The 22,107-nt window shown below is 47.3% G+C and overlaps 1 protein-coding gene across 2 annotated transcripts in view; it reads left to right on the forward strand.

Annotated features, from left to right (window-relative positions):
* Positions 1–21,874, forward strand: part of mtmr2 (myotubularin related protein 2) — a 148,200-nt gene extending 126,326 nt beyond the window's left edge. For both annotated transcript variants that reach the window (XM_072476391.1, XM_072476390.1), the window contains 3 exons: positions 1,722–1,835; positions 8,248–8,424; positions 18,702–21,874. In XM_072476391.1, coding sequence (XP_072332492.1) covers positions 1,722–1,835; positions 8,248–8,424; positions 18,702–18,863 — 453 coding nt within the window. In that variant the 3' untranslated portion in view covers positions 18,864–21,874. The remainder of the gene's footprint in view (positions 1–1,721; positions 1,836–8,247; positions 8,425–18,701) is intronic.
* Positions 21,875–22,107: the final 233 nt, after the last annotated feature.

Here is a 22,107-nt window from a genome sequence, read left to right on the forward strand (position 1 = left end):
GAAAGCTCCTTTCCGCCCTCTTCAGCGGTAGCTCGTCTATCCCCCTTCCCTGGTCCCCTGAATGCACCACAAAGAGCTCACTCTTCCCTACGTTGAATTTATACCCCGAAAAGTCCCCACGTTTTTGTCTTCTGAGGTGCGTTTTTTTGCTGTGGCACGTTGGAACTGTCGATCGATGAGTCAAGCGCCATATCCCGTTCGTACGAGGGCATCTTTCAGCGTCTGTAGATGTCTGTTACGCTCCTCCTTGTCTGAGCAAATCCTGTGTATACGGAGGGCTTGTCCATAGGAGATGGCTTCTTTAATGTGTTTCGGGTGGAAGTTGGAGAAGTGTAGCATCGTGGAGCATTAAAAGGTCAAACAAATGATAGCTCTGCACCTGCCCCGCTGCCCCCAGCTCTGCACCTACCCCGCTGCCCCCAGCTCTGCACCTACCCCGCTGCCCCCAGCTCTGCACCTACCCCGCTGCACCCATCTCTGCATCTACCCGCTGCCCCCAGCTCTGCACCTACCCCACTCCCCCCATTGACGTCTGAACAGCTGAGACCCTACTTCACTCGTCAAGACGAGTTGACATGTGAAGACGGTGTGTTTCTGTGGGGATCTTGGGTCGTCGTCCCGACTCAGGCCAGGGAGCCCCTCCTTCAAGAGTTAGTGTTCGCCCAGGACAGATGAAGATGTTGGCAGGCAGTTAGGTCTGGTGGCCAGGCATAGACAAAGCCCTTGAAGAACTAGTACAGCAGTGCCACCCTTAAATCGGACATTGGGAAGCTCTGAGGTTACAGCCCGGAATGTAATAGTAAAAGATGGAAGAAAGTCATTTATATTCTCAAAATATTCTCGCTTTCCTTTAAAGCCTGGTGATGTTGTAATCCTTGAAATGTCCCAACTAAACAACTAAATATTAAAAACATAGAAGCATGAACAGGAACATTAGAGATGGTTATTAAATGTTGCTGGGGGGGCGGGGGTGCAAACCACACTCCTATGTTTTGGTCCTGTCCAAAGCTGGAGGCCAAATGGCCTCCTTCTGTATGTTCTATGTTCCTTGTTCTATTCCTGATTCCTTTTTGTTATTTGTTTATGTTAACATGCGGGCTAATGTTTGGGGGTTTAACATAGAACATACAGTGCAGAAGGAGGCCATTCAGCCCATCGAGTCTGCACCGACCCACTTAAGCCCTCACTTCCACCCTATCCCAATAACCCCAACTAACCTTTTTGGTCACTAATGGCAACTTAACGTGGCCAATCCACCTAACCTGCACGTCTTTGGACTGGGAGGAAACTGGAGCACCCGGAGGAAACTCACGCAGACACGGGGAGGGCGTGCAGACCAGATCCGCATAGACAGTGACACAGCAGGGAATCGAACCTGGGACCCTGGCGCTGTGAAGCCACAGTGCTATCCACTTGTGCTACTGTGCCGCCGTGTTTGGTGGGAAGATGGGATTGTTGTTATTGATATGGGGATTGACATTGCATTCGTTACTGATTATTGTTTAATTGTTAGGTGTAAAATTGGGAGAAAATGTGAAAAAGGAGGAGAATAAAAATATTTTTGAAAGAGAGATGGTTATTAGATTTCTTAGCCTGAAATAATTTTTGTGCTTCTGAAATGAGCAGCAATAGGATAGTGCAATAATAGTGTGACACAGATTTGTTTTGCTGTGCATTACAATAGCCAATTTAAAATATATTTCTGATCCTTTTTATTTCAGTTCCCAACAGCCTTTGAATTTAATGAGTTTTTCCTTGTAACCATTCTTGACCATCTGTACAGCTGTTTGTTTGGAACATTCCTTTTAAACAGTGAACAGCAAAGAGTAAAAGAGGTGAGTCTGACTCCTATAAATCAAGTTCCTGGTGTTAGACTCTTTTGTTATATAATATATGTTGATCTTTGTAATAGTGTGATACTATGTAATTGTTGAAGCAGATACAATAATATAAATCAAAATTACAGGTATTGGGGTTTTGATATTTTTTCTATCTACTGCATACAAGTTCACCATGCATAAATTATACCTAATTTGGTCTTTGTTCTTAGAGTTATAGCACAGAAGAAGCTATTCAGCCCATTCAGGCATGCTGGCTCTTTGTAGAGCAATCTAGTCAGTCCCATTCCCCTGAAAATGTATTTCCCAAAAGGACCCATCCCAGTTTCCCTTTGATTTGACAGGAGACACAGATTGGATCCTATCAGGTTACTACCTACATCGGGTGGGTAGGTTGGCCTTGTGTGGCCAATATGTAGCCAAGTTTTGTTGAATTTTCTGCTGGTTTTGTTTTCCAGCATAAATAGAACAGAAACCGTTGAAAATCACCTTACTGGTTCAGACAAGAACCAGCAACCCTGTTTCCAATTCCTTGGATTTTCTGACTGTGCCACCCATAAATTTGAAGGAAAATACATCAAGCCAAGAATAGGAATTGGCTGCTCTTAAAAAATCATGACTATTTTACTCTCACCCAGTGGAAAATCCCGACTGAAAGGTTTTTTTCAACCAACAGAGCGGCCTCTCTCATCGAAGGAATTCCATACTATAAGTACAGCTTTGTCCTAAACTAGATTCCTCTCTGTAACATTCATCACAGTCCACTATCTCATATAATACAATGCTCCAAAATGGTTTTTTTATTTACAATAATAGAACCATGCTCAGATCCATTAAATAATTTGTTGGTCTCTGATGCGTAGACCCAAAGTGGGTGCATGTCCCTGAGGAAGTCCATTCAATGGATTTCCAATTACCTTGTACTAGATGTGACTAACCAACATCTTCTCAGCTGCAAGTAACTTTTCTGTGACTGAAGGCTGGCATTCTCCACCTATTCAAGCATTCAGTCCTAATGTGAGAGTAGCAGAGAAGTCATGATAAATCAAGCAGCCTTCCTTCCAATCCATCTGAATTGATCTCACACACACAGCTGGGAAGGTTTGGTCCTATGAATTTAATGAGCTTGCATTGCGTCTAAATCTGTTATTTATAAATGCTAACAATAGGAGGGATCTCAGCAGGGACCATTAGGGGTGGGTGGGGGGGGGGGGGGGGGGGGGGGTGTCCCACTCATTAACTTCCTTTAAACCACCATGCTTCCTTTCCTTTAGCCAATTACCTCTGCAGATCCATATCTTAGTTTTTATTCCTGCTGACCTTGGTTTGTAAATTAGTCAATGTTAATAGAATCATAGAAATTTATTGCACAGAATATGGTTATTTAACTGAGGAAGGTGTCTCTTTGAAAGAACAATCTAAAACTAATCCTTCTCCCGCCAAAGTCTTGTATCTTCCTCTACTTCCAAGTTAACTTTGGAAGATGCAGTAGTGTCTGTTGCAATCACTCCCTGTGACAAAGCATTACATGCTTCAGAATACCCCCGCCTAAAGAATTTACTCCTCATTCCTCTTTAAAGTGATGGTTTGAAATTAATCTCTGCTGTTGATTCCCCAAATACAGGAAATAGGTCCCTATTCGCATTTACCAAAACCGTCAGAATTTTGAATGCCGTCATCATCATCTCTGCTGCAAAGAAAATAGTCCGGGTATCTCAATAGGCTTCTCATAACTATAGTTTCTGATCTCTGGCATTGCCCCTTTGCAGCTATGCTGCATGCTCTCTATATGGCTTTATTGCCCAGTCTGGATTGGATTTGTTTATTGTCACGTATACCGAGGTACAGTGAAAAGTATTTTTCTGCGAGCAGCTCAACAGATCATTAAGTACATGAGAAGAAAAGTGAATAAAAGAAAATACATAATAGGGCAACACAACATATACAATGTAACTACATAAGCATTGGCATTGGATGAAGCATACAGGGTGTAGTGTTAATGACGTCAGTCCATAAGAGGGTCATTTAGGAGTCTGGTGACAGTGGGGAAGAAGCTGTTTTTGAGTCTGTTCGTGCGTGTTCTCAGACTTCTGTATCTCTTGCCCGATGGAAGAAGTTGGAAGAGTGAGTAAGCTGGGTGGGAGGGATCTTTGATTATGCTGCCCGCTTTCCCCAGGCAGCGGGAGGTGTAGATGGAGTCAATGGATGGGAGGCAGGTTTGTGTGATGGACTGGGCGGTGTTCACGACTCTGAAGGTTCTTGCGGTCCTGGGCCGAGCAGTTGCCATACCAGGCTGTGATGCAGCCCGATAGGATGCTTTCTATGGTGCATCTGTAAAAGTTGGTAAGGGTTAATGTGGAAATGCTGAATTTCCTTAGTTTCCTGAGGAAGTATAGGCGCTGTTGTGCTTTCTTGGTAGCGTCGACGTGGGTGGACCAGGACAGATTTTTGGAGATGTGCACCCCGAGGAATTTGAAACTACTAATCATCTCCACCTCGGCCCCGTTGATGCTGACAGGGTATGTACAGTACTTTGCTTCCTGAAGTCAATTACCAGCTCTTTAGTTTTGCTGGTATTGAGGGAGAGATTGTTGTCGCTACACCACTCCACTAGGTGCTCTATCTCCCTCCTGTATTCGGACTCGTCGTTATTCGAGATCCGGCCCACTATGCTCGTATCGTCAGCAAACTTGTAGATGGAGTTGGAACCAAGTTTTGCCACGCAGTCGTGTGTGTACAGGGAGTAGAGTAGGGGGCTAAGTACGCAGCCTTGCAGGGCGCCGGTGTTGAGGACTATTGTGGAGGAGGTGTTGTTGTTCATTCTTACTGATTGTGGTCTGTTGGTCAGAAAATCGAGGATCCAGTTGCAGAGTGGGGAGCCAAGTCCTAGGTTTTGGAGCTTTGATATGAGCTTGGCTGGGATTATGCTGTTGAAGGCAGAGCTGTAGTCAATAAATAGGAGTCTAATGTAGGAGTCCTTGTTTTCGAGATGCTCTAGGGATGAGTGTAGGGCCAGGGAAATGATGTGGACCGGTTGCAGCGGTATGCGAATTGCAGTGGATCAAGGCATTCTGGGAGTATGGAGGTGATGCGCTTCATGATCAACCTCTTGAAGCACTTCATTACGACTGAAGTCAGGGCCACTGGTCGGTAGTCATTGAGGCACGTTGCCTGGTTCTTCTTTGGTCTTCTTGAAGCAGGTGGGGACCTCGGAGTGGAGTAGGGTCAGGTTAAAGATGTCCGCGAATACCTCTGCCAGCTGGTCCGCGCAGGCTCTGAGTGCACGACCAGGGATCCCGTCCGGGCCCGTCGCCTTTCGAGGGTTCACTTTCAGGAAGGCCAATCTGACTTCGGAAGCTGTGATGGTGGGTATGGGTGAATTATGGGCTGCTGGGGCACTCGACAGCGGATTGTTGGTTACCTGCTCGAACCGAGCATTGAATGCATTGAGTTCATCGGGGAGGGGTGCGCTGCTGCCAGAGATACTGTTTGGCTTCGCTTTGTAGCCCGTTATGTTGTTTAGTCCTTGCCACAACCGCCGAGAGTCTGTCTGTGACTCTAGCTTGGTTTGATATTCTCTCTTGGCAAGTCGGATGGCTTTGCGGAGGTCGTACCTGGATTTCTTGTATAGGTCAGAGTCGTCTACCTTGAACGCCTCAGATCTGTCCTTCAGTAGGGAGTCAATCTCGCGATTGAGCCATGGTTTCCGGTTGGGGAACGCACATACTGCTTTCTTTGGCACGCAGTCGTCCACACATTTGCTGATGAAATCTGTGATGGTGGTGGCATATTCATTTAAGTTGGTCGCTGAGTTCTTAAATATGGACCAGTCCACTGTCTCTAAGCAGTCACATAAGAGCTCTTCTGTCTCCTCGGACCAGCACTGCACAACCTTCTTAGCTGGATTCTCCTGCTTGAGTTTCTGCTTGTATGCCGGGAGAATGAGCACCATCTTATGGTCTGATTTCCCAAAGTGCGGTCGGGGGATGGAACGGTAGGCGCCCTTGATTTTTGAGTAGCAGTGGGTCAAGAGTGTTGTCGCCCCTGGTGGGACAGGAGATGTGCTGGTGGAATTTTGGCAGTACACTCTTGAGGTTGGCCTTGTTGAAGTCTCCGGCCACGATGAACAAGGCCTCCGGGTGTTCTGTTTCATAGTTGTTTATTACTGTGTATAGTTCGTCCAACGCCTTCCTCACTACTGCCTGGGGTGGGATGTAGACCGCTGTGATAATGGCTGAAGTGGACTCATGTGGAAGATAATATGGGCGGCACTTCACGGTCAGGTATGCCAGGTCTGGGAGCAGTAGGTCGCCAGAGTCGCCACATCCAACCACCAGGAGGAGTTGATGAGGAGGCAAACCCCTCCACCCTTCTCTTTGCCTGCCTGATGATGCCGTGCGGTCTGCCCGGTGAATTGAGAAGCCTTCAGGTTGTATGGCACAGTCTGGTGAGGCGGGGGTGAGCCATGTCTCTGTGAAACAGAGCACACAGCAGACTCTTACTTCCCTCTGAGAGGTAAGCCTGGCGTTAAGTTCATCCAGCGTGTTTTCGATCACTTGGACGTTTGCCAGGAGTATGCTGGGGAGAGGGGTCTTGAAACCGCGTTCTGTGGGCACGGGAATACCTTGCAGCGCGTTCCGGTCCTCGCGCGGGGTCTCTGCCGTTTCGGGGGTCATGGGCAAGGGCTTCCTGAGGCAGGTTGGGCTGGGTCCCGTGGTCTGTTCCCTCCCTGGGCGTTCCTGGGGTCTGATCTTGAAGTGGGCCCGGTCAGGCCTCCACGTGGATTTTTCTTTCTTCCATCACCAGGTAGGTGGCGTTGTTGGGTGGGCCTCTCCGGGGCGGGTCTCTGGGGGTCGCGTTGGGCCGGGTCTTGCCGTCGGGGGTCGAGTCGGGAGCTCCGGGGACTGGGCAAGGCGATCCGGGGGCTGGCGTCAGTAGTTAGGCTGGGTTGGGAGCTCCGAGGTCGGGTCGGCTCCAAATCGAGGTCGGGGCTTCACTTCCGGTTTGGGCCCAATCTTCCAGGTTGCGGAGGTCAGGTCGGGTCGGGTCAAAAGGTCTCCAAGGGCCTCGGAGGATGTTCAAGCCTGCAAGAGAAGATAAAAGAGAGAGGTTAGTAATATTGTTAGTTTCAGAATTAATTTTTAAAAGATTAGAACGAGTATAAGTTAAGGAAAAAGTGGATCTGTTTGGGAGAGCTCGCAGAGAGTCACCTCGCTCCGGCGCCATCTTGCTCAGGAATGGATGCAGTAAATGAAACTAAATTATATGCAGATTAGCTGTGGACTAGATATGTCTGGTTAGATGGATCTTCACTTTTCTCATGTTCCTTTTGCCATTGCATATATATCGTATAACTCTGCTGATCACCATCGATTGATCTCTGTTGGAGATTGCATGTGCCTGAATGGCAGGTGTATATATGATTGTTAAGAAGGCATACGGTGTGTTAGCTTTTATTGGTAGAGGGATTGAGTTTCGGAGCCATGAGGTCATGTTGCAGCTGTACAAAACTCTGGTGCGGCCGCATTTGGAATATTGCGTGAAGTTCTGGTTGCCGCATTATAGGAAGGATGGGGCAGCATTGGAAAGGGTGCAGAGGAGATTTACCAGAATGTTGCCTGGTCTGGAGGGAAGATCTTATGAGGGAAGGCTGAGGGACTTGAGGTTATTTTCTTTAGAAAGAAGAAGGTTAAGAGGTGACTTAATTGAGGCATGCAAGATGATCAGAGGATTAGTTAGGGTGGACAGTGAGAGCCTTTTTCCTCGGATGGTGATGTTGAGCACGAGGGGACACCCTTTAAATTGAAGGGTGATAGATATAGGACAGATGTCAGAGGTAGGTTCTTCACTCAGAGAGTAGTATGGGCGTGGAATGCCCTGCCTGTAACAGTAGTGGACTCGCCAACATTAAGGGCATTTAAATGGTCATTGGATAAACATATGGATGCGAAGGGAATAGTGTAGATGGGCTTTAGAGTGGTTTCAAAGGTCGGTGCAACGTCGAGGGCCGAAGGGCCTGTACTGCGCTGTAATGTTCTATGATTGGGTTTAACTCGCTGTCCATGCTGCTTTGAGGTACAACCACTTGGGAAGATAATTGCAAGCTAATTTTTGGATACTGAGCTGACTATTGTGTCTGGTGGGGGGGAGGAAATGTGCATTTATACACTTCCTATCATGTGTTCAAGACATCTCAAAATACTTGGAAGAAGGAATAGAGCAGCCAATTAGCACAGAGAAAATTTCTATTGATGACGGATGTACACAACAATGTTGCAATGTTCTCGTTTGAGATAGCAATGGTTTATAAAGAAACGGAATATGTGATGTAAATTAGTTTCTTGGAAAGAATGCAAGATTAAATCTATTTCCTGCAATATCATTATCTAACCCTGAATTTATTTTACAGGGACTGCAAAAAAGTACTATTTCATTATGGGCTTACATAAATAGCCAGCTGGAGGAGTTTATCAATCCTCTCTATGTGAATTGCTATAACCATGTGTTATACCCTGTGGCAAGCATGCGCCACCTAGAGCTCTGGATTGGCTATTACATTCGCTGGAATCCAAGGATGAGGCCACAGGTAATCATTTTGCCTGTATTGGTTTAATTGTGTGAATATTGAACTGATCAATAATGTAAGTCAAAAATGCTTCAGTTGTTCTTGTGGAGGTTATTCTAAATTATTTTGAACCATTTTCTATCTAGAGTGCTGATCAAAACTTTGTTGCATAAAAGCAGATGCATAAGGTTTGCAAATTGAAAGTTTATATTCAAAACCATTTTTTTTAAATGTCTTAATTATTGATCTAACTTTCATTTTTAATGGGAAATCATCAAATTACGGTGTTTTGCATTTTATTCATTTAAAGCTAAGTATTATAAATTTTTAAAAGTTGCCTCAACTTTTAAAAAGTTAAAAAATATATAAAACACTGGCTGAATCGCTGTATAAACTTACTAACACCATAATTTTCATCTATGCTATACATTACACACTTCTTATTCCATTCTGTTCCTCCTCAGCTATCATCTCAGACTGTTCACCACCTTGGCATCTAATTTGACCCTGAATTGAGTTTCCAACCTCCTACAAAGATCACCTACTTCCACTTCTTTTAAATCGTTCATCGGCCTACCCCAGCCCACCTGCCATAATTGTCAAGCATGCCTTTTTCACCACATGACTCAACTATTCCAACACACTGCAGGCTGGATTCCTATTCTTCATACATTTTAGATAATCCAAAGGTCTGTTGCTTTAACCCTTCCCCACACCAAATTCCTTTTATCCATCACCTCTGCTCATTGAGCTACATTGGCTCCTGATGCCCCAACACCTCAAATTGAAAATGATCACCTGCAAGTTTACATTTCATCATGACCTTGTCATTCCCTATCTCTATTATTCTCCAGGCCTTAAGTCATTCCCCTACTCGTCTCACCCATCATCGATAGTATAGCTTTCAGTCATCTGAGCCCCATGCTCTGGAATTTTATCGCGAGACCTCTACATCTCTCTACCTCCCTTTCCTCCTTTAAAGACCCACCTTCTCTTCGAAAATCCCTTCCTGATGCTTCCTTCTGTGGTATGGCATCTGTTTTTGTCAGATCGCACTCCTGAGGTAGTTTCCTTCTTTAAAGGTGGTACTTAAATTCATATTGCAACTTGTACATACTGGCAAAGAAAAAAATCTATTTTGTACTCCAATCTACTTATTTAGCAGGCTGCTATTGGTTTGAGGCCAAAATAGAACATTGTAGCTTAATATATTCATATTCCAGTAAGATTGAACACTAATTATTTTGAATGGAAACTGGAAATAATATGAACTATAAATTAATTAAGTTAATCAGGCCTGGTTAAATTAACAAGCTAACCTGCTATTAAGTTGAAGAAAAACCTATATAGTTTGATCAGGGATTTGCTCCCTTAATTTAGTATGACATATAAGAACTTCCTGTTGAAGCATAATTATATTCTTGAAACTTTTAAATATTCAGAAAGTCTTGTAGCCCAAAATATTAGCCAGCAATTTTCACATTCATGCTTGCATATTGTAGGAGAATACACTGAACATAGAACATTACAGCGCAGTACAGGCCCTTCGGCCCTCGATGTTGCGCCGACCTGTTAAACCACTCTAAAGCCCATCTGCACTATTCCCTTATCGTTCATATGTCTATCCAATGACCATTTGAATGCCCTTAGTGTTGGCGAGTCCACTAATATTGCAGGCAGGGCATTCCACGCCCTTACTACTCTCTGAGTAAAGAACCTACCTCTGACATCTGTCTTATATCTATCACCCCTCAATTTAAAGCTATGTCCCCTCGTGCTAGTCATCACCACCCGAGGAAAAAGGCTCCCACTGTCCACCCTATCTAATCCTCTGATCATCTTATATGCCTCAATTAAGTCGCCTCTTAACCTTCTCTCTAACGAAAACAGCCTCAAGTCCCTCAGCCTTCCCTCATAAGATCTTGTATCACAGGCAGCATGGTGGCGCAGTGGTCAGCACTGCTGCCTCACGCCGCCAAGGTCCCAGTATCGATCCCGGCTCTGGGTCACTGTCCGTGTGGAGTTTGCGCACACTCTCCATGTTTGCATGGGTTTCTCCCCCACAACCCAAAAGATGTGCAGGGTAGGTGGATTGGCCATGCTAAATTGTCCCTTAATTGGAAAAAATGAATTGGGTACTCTAAATTAGTCAGCATGGTAGCATGGTGGTTAGCACAATTGCTTCACAGCTCCAGGGTCCCAGGTTCGATTCCCGGCTTGGGTCACTGTCTGTGCGGAGTCTGCACGTTCTCCCCGTGTGTGCGTGGGTTTCCTCCGAGTGCTCCGGTTTCCTCCCACAGTCCAAAGATGTGCAGGTTAGGTGGATTGACCATGCTAAATTGCCCTTGGTGTCTAAAATTGCCCTTAGTGTTGGGTGGGGTTACTGGGTTATGGGGATAGGGTGGAGGTGTGGGCTTGGTTAGGGTGCTCTTTCAAAGAGCCGGTGCAGACTCGATGGGCTGAATGGCCTCCTTCTGCACTGTAGATTCTATGACCTATGATCTTCCCGCCATACCAGGCAACATTCTGGTAAATCTCCTCTGCACCCTTTCCAATGCTTCCACATCCTTCCTATAATGCGGTGACCAGAATTGCACGCAATACTCCAAATGCGGCCGCACCAGAGTTTTGTACAGCTGCGACATGACCTCATGGCTCCGAAACTCAATCCCTCTACCAATAAAAGCTAACACACCGTACGTCTTCTTAACAACCCTCTCAACCTGAGTGGCAACTTTCAGGGATCTATGTACATGGACACCGAGATATCTCTGCTCATCCACACTACCAAGAATCTTACCATTAGCCCAGTACTCTGTCTTCCTGTTATTCCTTCCAAAATGAATCATCTCACACTTTTCTGCATTAAACTCCATTTGCCACGTCTCAGCCCAGCTCTGCAGCTTATCTATGTCCCTCTGTAACTTGTAACATCCTTCCACACCGTCCACAACTCCACCGAATTTAGTGTCATCTGCAAATTTACTCGCCCATCCTTCTACGCCCTCCTCCAGGTCATTTATAAAAATGACAAACAGCAGTGGCCCCAAAACAGATCCTTGTGGTACACCACTAGTAACTGGACCCCAGTCTGAACATTTCCCATCAACCAGCACCCTTTGTCTTCTTCCAGCTAGCCAATTTCTGATCCAAACTGCTAAATCACCCTGAATCCCATACCTCTGTATTTTCTGCAATAGCCTACCGTGGGGAACCTTATCAAGCACTTTACTGAATTCCATATACATCACATCAACTGCTTTATCCTCATCCACCTGCTTGGTCACCTTCTCAAAGAACACAATAAGGTTTGTGAGGCACGACCTACCCTTCACAAAACCGTGTTGACTATCTAATCAAATTATTCCTTTCCAGATGATCATACATCCTATCTCTTATAAACCTTTCCAAGACTTTGCCCACAACAGAAGTAAGGCTCACTGGTCCATAGATACCGGGGTTGTCTCTACTCTCCTTGAACAAGGGGACACCATTTGCTATCATCCAGTCTTCTGGCACTATTCCTGTAGACAAAGATGACTTAAAGATCAAAGCCAAAGGCTCAGCAATCTCCTCCCTAGCTTCCCAGAGAATCCGAGGATAAATCCCATCCGGCCCAGGGGACTTACCTATTTTCACACTTTCCAGAATTGCTAACACCTCCTCCTTCTGAACCTCAAGCCCTTCTAGCCTACTAGCCTGTATCTCAGTATACTCCTCGACAACATTGTCTTTTTCTTGTGTGAATACTGACGAAAAATATTCATTTAGCACCTCCCCTATCTCCTCGGACTCCACCACAACTTCCCACTACTGTCCTTGACTGGCCCTACTCTTACCCTAGTCATTCTTTTATTCCTGACATATCTATAGAAAGCTTTAGGGTTATCCTTGATCCTACCTGCCGAAGACTTCTCATGTCCCCTCCTGGCTCTTCTTAGCTCTCTCTTTAGGTCCTTCCTAGCTAACTTGTAACTCTCGAGCGCCCTAACTGAACCTTCATGTCTCATCTTTACATAAGCCTCCTTCTTCCTCTTGACAAGTGTTTCGACAGCTTCAGTAAACCACGGTTCCTCGCTCGACCACTTCCTCCCTGTCTGACAGGTACATACTTATCAAGGACACGCAGTAGCTGTTCCTTGAACAAACTCCACATTTCCATTGTGCCCATCCCCATCAGTTTTCCTCTCCATACGATGCATCCTAAGTCTTGCCTCATCGCATCATAATTGCCTTTCCCCCAGATATAACTCTTGCCCTGCGGTATATACCTATCCCTTTCCATCACTAAAGTAAACGTAATCGAATTGTGGTCTCTATCACCAAAGTGCTCACCTACCTCCAAATCTAACACCCGTCCTGGCTCATTACCCAGTACCAAATCCAACATGGCTTCGCCTCTCGTTGGCCTATCTACATACTGTGTCAGGAAACCCTCCTGCACACTGTGGTAGTATGTATTGGGGGTCATGTGGGACTGGAAGCCCTAATGTCATTGGCTGACAGATCCCGGGTCCTGGTTGGCCGTTGACCTCATACTCCGCCCTGAAGGCGAAGTATAAGAAGCCGGTGCCTTCCCCCGCATGCCAGTTTACTATCGGGCTGCTGGGGAACAGACACGCTTAATAAAGCCTCATCGACTTCACTCTATTTGTCTCATGGAGTCTTTGTGCGCCACAATTTATTAAGCGTGTCTAAAAAGGACTATGGAGCTCAGGATCATTCCAGAATGCCTGAGGATCAGCCCACACGCAGTGAATGCGGCAGCAGCCTTCAAACACTGGCAGACTTGCTTCGAGGCCTACATCACATCGACCACAGGCCGAGTCTCAGACGAACAAAAACTGCAGGTCCTGCACTCGAGGGTGAGCACGGAGATTTTCACCCTCATTGAAGACACCCGCGATTTCCAGACGGCGTTCGCAGCACTGAGAAGTCTCTACGTTCGCCCAGTTAACCAAATCTACGCTCGCTACCAGCTCGCGACGAGACGGCAAGCTCCCGGAGAATCGATGGACGAGTTCTACGCCGCGCTGCTGATTTTGGGACGAGCCTGCAGCTGCCCGTCGGTGAACGCAAACGAACACACGGACATGTTAATGCGCGATGCTTTTGTTGCAGGTATACAATCCTCCCAAATCCGCCAAAGACTTCTAGAAAAAGAGTCACTCGGACTCTCAGAGGCACGGGCCCTGGCAGCCTCGCTGGACGTAGCCGCGCGTAATACCCGCGCCTACGGCCCCGACCGCGCGGCAGGCCATTGGGCCCCGTACGTACCCGCCGCGGCAAACCCCCTACCCCCCCCCCCCCCCCCCCCCCCGGACACCCCACAGGCTTGCACAGTCCAAACGCCGAGTCGCACCGGGGGCGCCCGCTGTTATTTGTGCGGCCAGGCGAAGCACCCCCGACAACGCTGTCCGGACCGCGCAGCCATCTGCAAAAGCTGCGGGAAAAAGGGCCACTATGCGGTGGTGTGCTGATCCCGCGAGGTCGCCGCCGTCCCGGGGCCACAGGGAGCCCTACAGGCAGTTTATGCCTCCCAACCCCCCCAGCACGCCATGTGCGACCCCCAGGCGCCGCCATTTTGGGTCCCGACCACCGCGGCCCCGGGAGAACTGGGAGCCCTGCACGCCGCCTACGCTCCCCAACCCCCCTCCCCGCAGCCCATGTACGACCCGCCGCCGGCGCTCCCGATTTGGGTGCCGGCCAACACTCTCCACGGAGAGGAAGGGGTTTTTCGTATCCCGAACGCCACCCTCACCCCCGTCCCGCGCCCCACGCCTGACCCGTCGGCGCCACCTACCTTGACCCCGACCACCGCTGTCCCCGGCGAGGGAGCTGCGCGCGGTGCCAGCGCTCGCGGCCCCACGACTGACCCGCCGGAGCCGCCGACCTGGGCCCTCACCCCCGTCCCGCGCCCCACGCCTGACCCGCCAGCGCCGCCGACCTGGGCCCTCGCCCGCGCCCCACGCCTGACCCGCCAGCGCCGCCGACCTGGGCCCTCACCCCCGTCCCGCGCCCCACGCCTGACCCGCCGGCAATACAACTTACCTGGACCCCGATCTCCGTCCCCGGCGAGGGACCTCCTCACGGTCCCAGCGCTCGCAGTACTGACCTGCCGGCCTTGGCCCCGAACACCGCGGTCCCCAGCGAGGGAGCTCCGCGCGGTCCTAGCGCCCGCGGCCCTGGCACTCGCAGCCAAGGAACTCCGCGCGGTCCTAGCGCCCGCGGCCCGGGAACTCCGCGCGGTCCTAGCGCCCCCCAGACCCCCCAGCACTCAATGTGCGACCCGCAGACGCCGCCATTTTGGGTCCCGACCACCACGAGGGGAGGAGGGGCCCCGCCATCTTGGACCGCCCCCGACCTGTACGACGCATGGGGGCGGCCATTTTGTCCATCCCCGACGCCATCTTCTGACCCCTCATCTACGGGCGAGGTATGGGGGTGGCCATTTTATCCATCCCCGACGCCATCTTGGACGGCAACAATGGACCCCACCCCACTACTACAACCACGGCTCGCTTCGGTTACACTCGATCAGGCTCGGCCCCGGACTCTCCAGACGACGACGACAACGGTCCTAATTAACGGCCACGAGACGCCATGCCTAGTCGACTCCGGGAGCACGGAAAGTTTTATACATCCCGACACGGTAAGACGCTGTTCCTTAACTACCTACCCCAGCGCACAAAAGATTTGCCTAGCTGCAGGATCCCACTCCGTACAGATCCAGGGATTCTGCATAGTTACCCTAACGGTACAGGGGAGGGAATTCAAAAACTACAAACTTAACGTCCTTCCCCAACTCTGTGCCCCCACCTTGCTGGGCTTAGATTTTCAATGTAACCTACAGAGCCTTACGTTTAAATTCGGCGGCCCCATACCCCCACTCACTATCTGCGGCCTCGCCACCCTCAAGGTGCAACCCCCGTCCTTGTTTGCGAACCTCACCCCGGATTGCAAACCCGTCGCCACTAGGAGCAGACGGTACAGCGCCCAGGACCGGACCTTCATTCGCTCCGAAGTCCAGCGGCTACTAAAGGAGGGCATAATCCAGGCCAGCAATAGTCCCTGGAGAGCGCAGGTGGTAGTAGTGAAGACAGGGGAGAAACAAAGGATGGTCATTGACTATAGCCAGACCATCAACAGGTACACACAACTAGACGCGTACCCTCTCCCCCGCATATCCGACATGGTCAATCGGATTGCCCAGTATAAAGTCTTCTCCACCGTGGACCTCAAGTCCGCCTACCATCAGCTCCCCATCCGCCCAAGTGACCGCAAGTACACAGCCTTCGAGGCAGACGGGCGATTATACCACTTCCTAAGGGTCCCTTTTGGCGTCACAAACGGCGTCTCGGTCTTCCAACGGGAAATGGACCGAATGGTTGATCAACATGGGTTACGGGCCACGTTCCCGTACCTCGACAATGTAACCATCTGCGGCCACGATCAGCAGGACCACGACGCCAACCTCCAAAAATTCCTCCAGACTGCCAAAGCCTTGAACCTCACGTACAACGAGGACAAGTGCGTTTTTAGCACCGATCGGCTAGCCATTCTGGGCTACATAGTGCGCAATGGGATAATAGGCCCCGACCCCGAACGTATGCGCGCACTCATGGAATTTCCCCTCCTGCACTGCCCAAAAGCCCTGAAACGCTGCCTGGGGTTCTTTTCATACTACGCCCAGTGGGTCCCCCAGTACGCAGACAAGGCCCGCCCCCTAATACAGACCACGACTTTGCCGCTGTCGACAGAGGCTTGCCAGGCTTTCAGCCGCATCAAAGCGGACATCGCAAAGGCCACGATGCGCGCCATCGACGAGTCCCTCCCCTTCCAGGTCGAGAGCGACGCCTCTGACGTAGCTCTAGCGGCCACCCTTAACCAAGCGGGCAGACCCGTGGCCTTCTTCTCCCGAACCCTCCACGCCTCAGAAATCCGCCACTCCTCAGTGGAAAAGGAAGCCCAAGCCATAGTGGAGGCTGTGCGACATTGGAGGCATTACCTGGCCGGCAGGAGATTCACTCTCCTCACTGACCAACGGTCGGTAGCCTTCATGTTCGATAATGCACAGCGGGGCAAGATCAAGAACGACAAGATCTTGCGGTGGAGGATCGAACTCTCCACCTTCAACTATGAGATCTTGTACCGGCCCGGAAAGCTGAACGAGCCGTCTGATGCCCTATCCCGCGGCACATGTGCCAACGCACAAATTGACCGCCTCCAAGCCCTCCACGAGGACCTCTGCCACCCGGGGGTCACTCGGTTTTACCACTTCATCAAGTCCCGCAATCTCCCATACTCCTTAGAGGAGGTCCGTACAGTCACAAGAGACTGCCACATCTGCGCAGAATGCAAACCGCATTTTTTCAGGCCAGATGGAGCGCACCTGATTAAGGCTTCCCGTCCCTTTGAACGCCTCAGTCTCGATTTCAAAGGGCCCCTCCCCTCCACCGACCGCAACGCGTATTTCCTTAATGTAGTGGACGAATACTCCCGCTTCCCTTTTGCCATTCCCTGCTCCGACATGACCGCGGCCACAGTCATTAAAGCCCTGAACAGCATATTCACACTGTTCGGTTACCCCGCATACGTCCACAGCGACAGGGGGTCCTCTTTCATGAGTGACGAGCTGCGCCAGTTCCTGCTCAGCAAGGGTATAGCTTCAAGCAGGACGACCAGCTACAACCCCCGGGGGAACGGGCAAGTAGAAAGGGAGAACGGCACGGTCTGGAAGGCCGTCCTACTGGCCCTACGGTCCAGGGATCTCCCAGTTTCACGGTGGCAGGAGGTCCTCCCGGACGCTCTCCATTCCATCCGGTCGTTATTATGTACGAGCACTAATCAAACGCCTCACGAGCGTCTCCTTGTCTTCCCTAGGAGGTCCTCCTCTGGAACGTCGCTGCCGACCTGGCTGGCGGCCCCAGGACCCATCCTGCTCCGAAAGCACGTGCGGGCACATAAGGCGGACCCGTTGGTCAAAAGGGTTCACCTCCTCCACGCAAACCCCCAGTACGCCTACGTGGAGTACCCCGACGGCCGACAGGACACGGTCTCCCTGCGGGATCTGGCGCCCGCCGGCACCACGCACACCCCCCCGGCACCATCAACCCAACCGCCCCCCTTCCTGCCACTGCCGCACCCCGCGACCGCCCCCTTCCCAGGAGGATCAGTCCCCCTCCCCTTTGCACCGACAGCTGAAACCGTGCGGCTCCCGGAGGCGACAACGCTGGTACAAGCACTACCACCACCGCCGGGGCCGAGGCGATCGACACGGACGACCAGACCGCCCGACCGACTCGTGGCGTCGATGTAAAACAAAGATGGACTGTCCAATGAACATTTTGTTTTTCCTATATCCTCTGTAAATAGTTGTAACAGGACGATACTGTCCAATACGGTACTACCATGTAACTGTTCTCTCCTCCCAGGACCAGTACTGTAAACCCTTACCACCATACGAAGCATCACCCCGCCGGGTTCATTTTTGACAAGGGGTGAATGTGGTAGTATGTATTGGGGGTCATGTGGGACTGGAAGCCCTAATGTCATTGGCTGACAGATCCCGGGTCCTGGTTGGCCGTTGACCTCATACTCCGCCCTGAAGGCGAAGTATAAGAAGCCGGTGCCTTCCCCCGCATGCCAGTTTACTATCGGGCTGCTGGGGAACAGACACGCTTAATAAAGCCTCATCGACTTCACTCTATTTGTCTCATGGAGTCTTTGTGCGCCACACACACATTGGACAAAAACGGACCCATGTAATGTACTCGAACTATAGCGTTTCCAGTCAATATATGGAAAGTTAAAGTCCCCCATAACAACTATCCTGTTACTTTCCCTCCTATCCAGAATCATCTTTGCAATCCTTTCCTCTACATCTCTGGAACTTTTCGGAGGCCTATAGAAAACCCCTAACAGGGGTGAATGCACTGCCTGGAAATATAACAGACTCAGATTAGTAACGTTCAAAAGTGAATTGAACATTACTTGAAAGGGAAGAATTTGCAGGGCTATGGGGAAGGGAAACTGGACAACCTTTTCAAAGAATGAGCACAAGTTTCTTGGGCTTGAATGGTTTACAACAAGAAAGATGCTATGATTGCAATGGTGGAATACCTTTAATAAAAATGCAGTTCTTCATATTTCTCTCGTATAAACAACATATCACACACTTATTTTTGGAAGGATAAGAAGGGCCATTCGGGTTATTGATTAACACATGTACATTGTCAAAAGATGACTATAAAACCAAGTTATATTCCATTTTAATTGCTTTTTTCCCCTGAATACAGGAGCCTATTCATCAGCGGTACAAGGAACTTTTAGGGAAACGAGCAGAGCTTCAGAAAAAGGTGGAAGAATTACAGCGAGAAGTTTCTAACAGATCAGCTTCCTCATCAGAGAAAGCTGGCTCACCTTCACGTTCAGTTACACCTATACAGACTGTCATCTGAAAATCAAATTCATTCTGTAGAAGATTTCATAGTTGTTAAAGACAATTTTAAGCAAAGGTTTTCTCATGCTTGAAGAAACATTCATTCGTGTACACAGGCAATCATATATAAACAGGTTTCTGTAACTTGTATTTATAACTTTTTGTATGACCAGTTATAACACTTATTTGCCAAATGTAGGCAAGTATTTCAACTGTTCCAAGTGAATAGACTATGACGTAGTTTTTCCATTTGCAAATGGATATTATTTATTGCACTGATAAGTTCTAACTATTCTTAACCTCAACTCTAGGATGAATGCTAAACCTTACAAGGAAATAACCTGTATGCATGTATGTTTTAAACTGGTTAACTTTATTTACTTTGACTGCAGTTTCGAACAGTCAGCTGCATTTCCTTGGTTCCATCCTACACCATCCCCTTAACCAGGAAGATAGCAAAGCATTTGCTGGAAAAAACATTATTGATGCTATATTAAATAAAACATAAATAAAAAGCCATTTGGAAAGGACTATTAAATCGGGAAGTTAATTGATGTTGGAGATGGGTGATTTACCCAATGTGTGCTATATAGAGTTGTTTACTACTTCACTGGAACTTGTTTTAATATGACCATACTTATCAAATTTATACTTGCCTAAATCAATTTGGTATTCTCAAAACATTGCCATCGATTTTGCACTGCTACAAATCTGCACTGGTAGGGTAATCCACCTAAAATGATGAAAGGCCAAGGACGATGTTCTCTGGCCTCCCCGCAGCATGTTCCCTGGCAGCAGGAGGTGACTTGCTGTTGGCCGGCGGTGAGATCTTCTGGTTCTGTCACTGGTATTTCCCTCATGAATCCACCTCATGCCGCCGGGAAACCCGTGGCTGGAGGTGCGCCGTTGACGGGACCGGGAGATCCTGCCGCCGTGAACAGCCGGAAGATCTCGCCCTAAGTACAGTACTTTTCTAATCAACAATATGTGTGTGTGTGTATATATTATAAAAACTGAATTGGGCAGATTAGATTTTCAGAGTAAACTACTTGCCATGGTTGCAATGCTCAAGGTGTGCAGCTGGTATCATAATTTACTTCTATTAGCTGCCAGTCTCCTTGAATCCTCTATTTAATCTAACATTGAGCATTTTAACATACTTGAACAGAAGTGTTTTTAAAGCAAGACTTAAAAAAGGACTTGTGCTTTTTTGTTAAATTGTAGATTTGCATTTTGAAGTTAGAAAATTGTTCAGCTGCGTGTTGGTAAAATATTTGGTATTTTCTGAATAAACTGGAAAATGATGAAGTAAAATTTATAAAAAAACAAAGCTTGAGTTAGAAGACAAACTGCTCGCATCTTTTTTTATCTAACTGGTTCATCACTTGCCTGCAAAATTGTAAAGTTAAACCTGAAATTCAGGAACAACATTATTCAGGTACAGCAAACATAACATAGTGCAGCGTCTATGCACATTAATACCATACACAGAAATCATACTTTCAGGGATTATTAACAAAGTTTAGTAACCTATCCAATGCAATATTTTATAATTCGTCTGCATCTGTCCTGCACTTCAAAAAAGTAGGGCACTGGTGAATAGTTGAGTGATCCAAATGTTTTTGGAATTATTCAAATCAAACCAGTCTATGTTAGAATTGAAAAATTCACTAAGTGACTATCCCTTCTCCAAATGTTTAGGTTCCAGGTTAAATTGATACCAAGTTTTGGATGCTGACTTTATGAAAAGCATTCATTTCACTTTTTAGGTGCAAGATTGATTAACATCGTTTTGCCATCCACATTTAAGTCTGTTGGTATGAGCCTGTTGTGCAACTTGTTACCAATGTTATAGGTTAATAATTATTGCTACATCTGCAATATAGTGAAGGTTGTTCAACAGCTGGAAGCTTTAGAGTACTCCTTAAACCTTGCCACCTCTCCACCCCTTTCTTCCTCTAAGACGCTACTTAAAACCTACCTCTTTGACCAAGCTTTTGGTCACCTGCCATAATATCTGCTTATGTGCCTCTATGTTAAATTTTGTTTCATAATGCCATTGTGAAGTACCTGGGGATGTTAACGGCACAAGATAAATATATATGTTAATATCCATCTGCACCCTCTCTGAAGAGCCAATAATTACATTTTAGGATGATTTTAATTGCTACAACAATGTTTAAATTCACTGAATATTCAATCCAAAATTTTAGTCAGATTAATTCTACTTCATTGATGTGAATGCAAGAATTATAATCGCTATTCATCTAAATTAGATCAGAAAAAACTTTTAAATATCCATTCCTCTGAGATCTTAATGACTCAGGGATATACAGGCTTTTCTAATAAATTCCAAATGGTTAAAAATAATATAATTCAATGTCGTTATTTCAATGATTAATAAAAACTGTGGTAGTATGCCTGTTAGTGGCAAAGAAATAACGCAAGATAGATCAAGTTCAAACTTCTTTTATTTTGCCTTTTATTGATGCTAAAGCATATTTAAAATGGGAAAACAAAATTGATATTCCTTATTTTGGCTAGGTCAACCTTTTATTTTCAAAGAATGAAATATTCAGGGTATAATTTGTGAGTTGCAATAAAGATTGGGATACGCAACATGCATGATAATTGGTTGGTAAGTGATGGGGAAATGTATTGAACATTTTCAGACCAAAAACTAATTTCTGGGCAATTGGTGTGTTTGAGTAAGTATCCTCCCAGGTAAATGTTACAACATTCACTAATGTGTCTTGTGGTGTCAGAAATTGATTTAACTGTCATAAAATACGGACAGTCCAAGCTGGAGTTATTTTGTATTTATACTTTGTAGGAGCAAGCACTAACAAACGCTTACATTCATAATTTATCTGTTCCATTTATAATTTATCTTTTTCTAAATGTTATCAAAGTTTTCTATGGTTTTTGTTAAGATGTTACACTTATAGTTTCAAATGACTTATTTGGCTGCCTCAGGTTCAAACACTGTAATGAGAACATTTCATGAATATTAAAAAACTGAGAAGTGTGCTAATTTAGTTCAATTGTGTTTTGTTCTAAACTACCTATAGAATATATAGAAGCATAGAATGGCTCCTGCACGGAAGGAAGCTGTATGGCACATCACATATCTGTGCTGGCTCTCTGCTAGAGCACCTCATTGACTCACTCCGCTGCCTTTTCCCATCCACTCTATAAATTTTTTTTTTATTATTGTAGTTTACTTATGTATTTGCACGAAAAGTCAAAAATGTGAAACATCT

This window comes from Scyliorhinus torazame, chromosome 15, assembly GCF_047496885.1.
Source record: "Scyliorhinus torazame isolate Kashiwa2021f chromosome 15, sScyTor2.1, whole genome shotgun sequence".
In the NCBI taxonomy this organism is placed as follows: domain Eukaryota; kingdom Metazoa; phylum Chordata; class Chondrichthyes; order Carcharhiniformes; family Scyliorhinidae; genus Scyliorhinus; species Scyliorhinus torazame.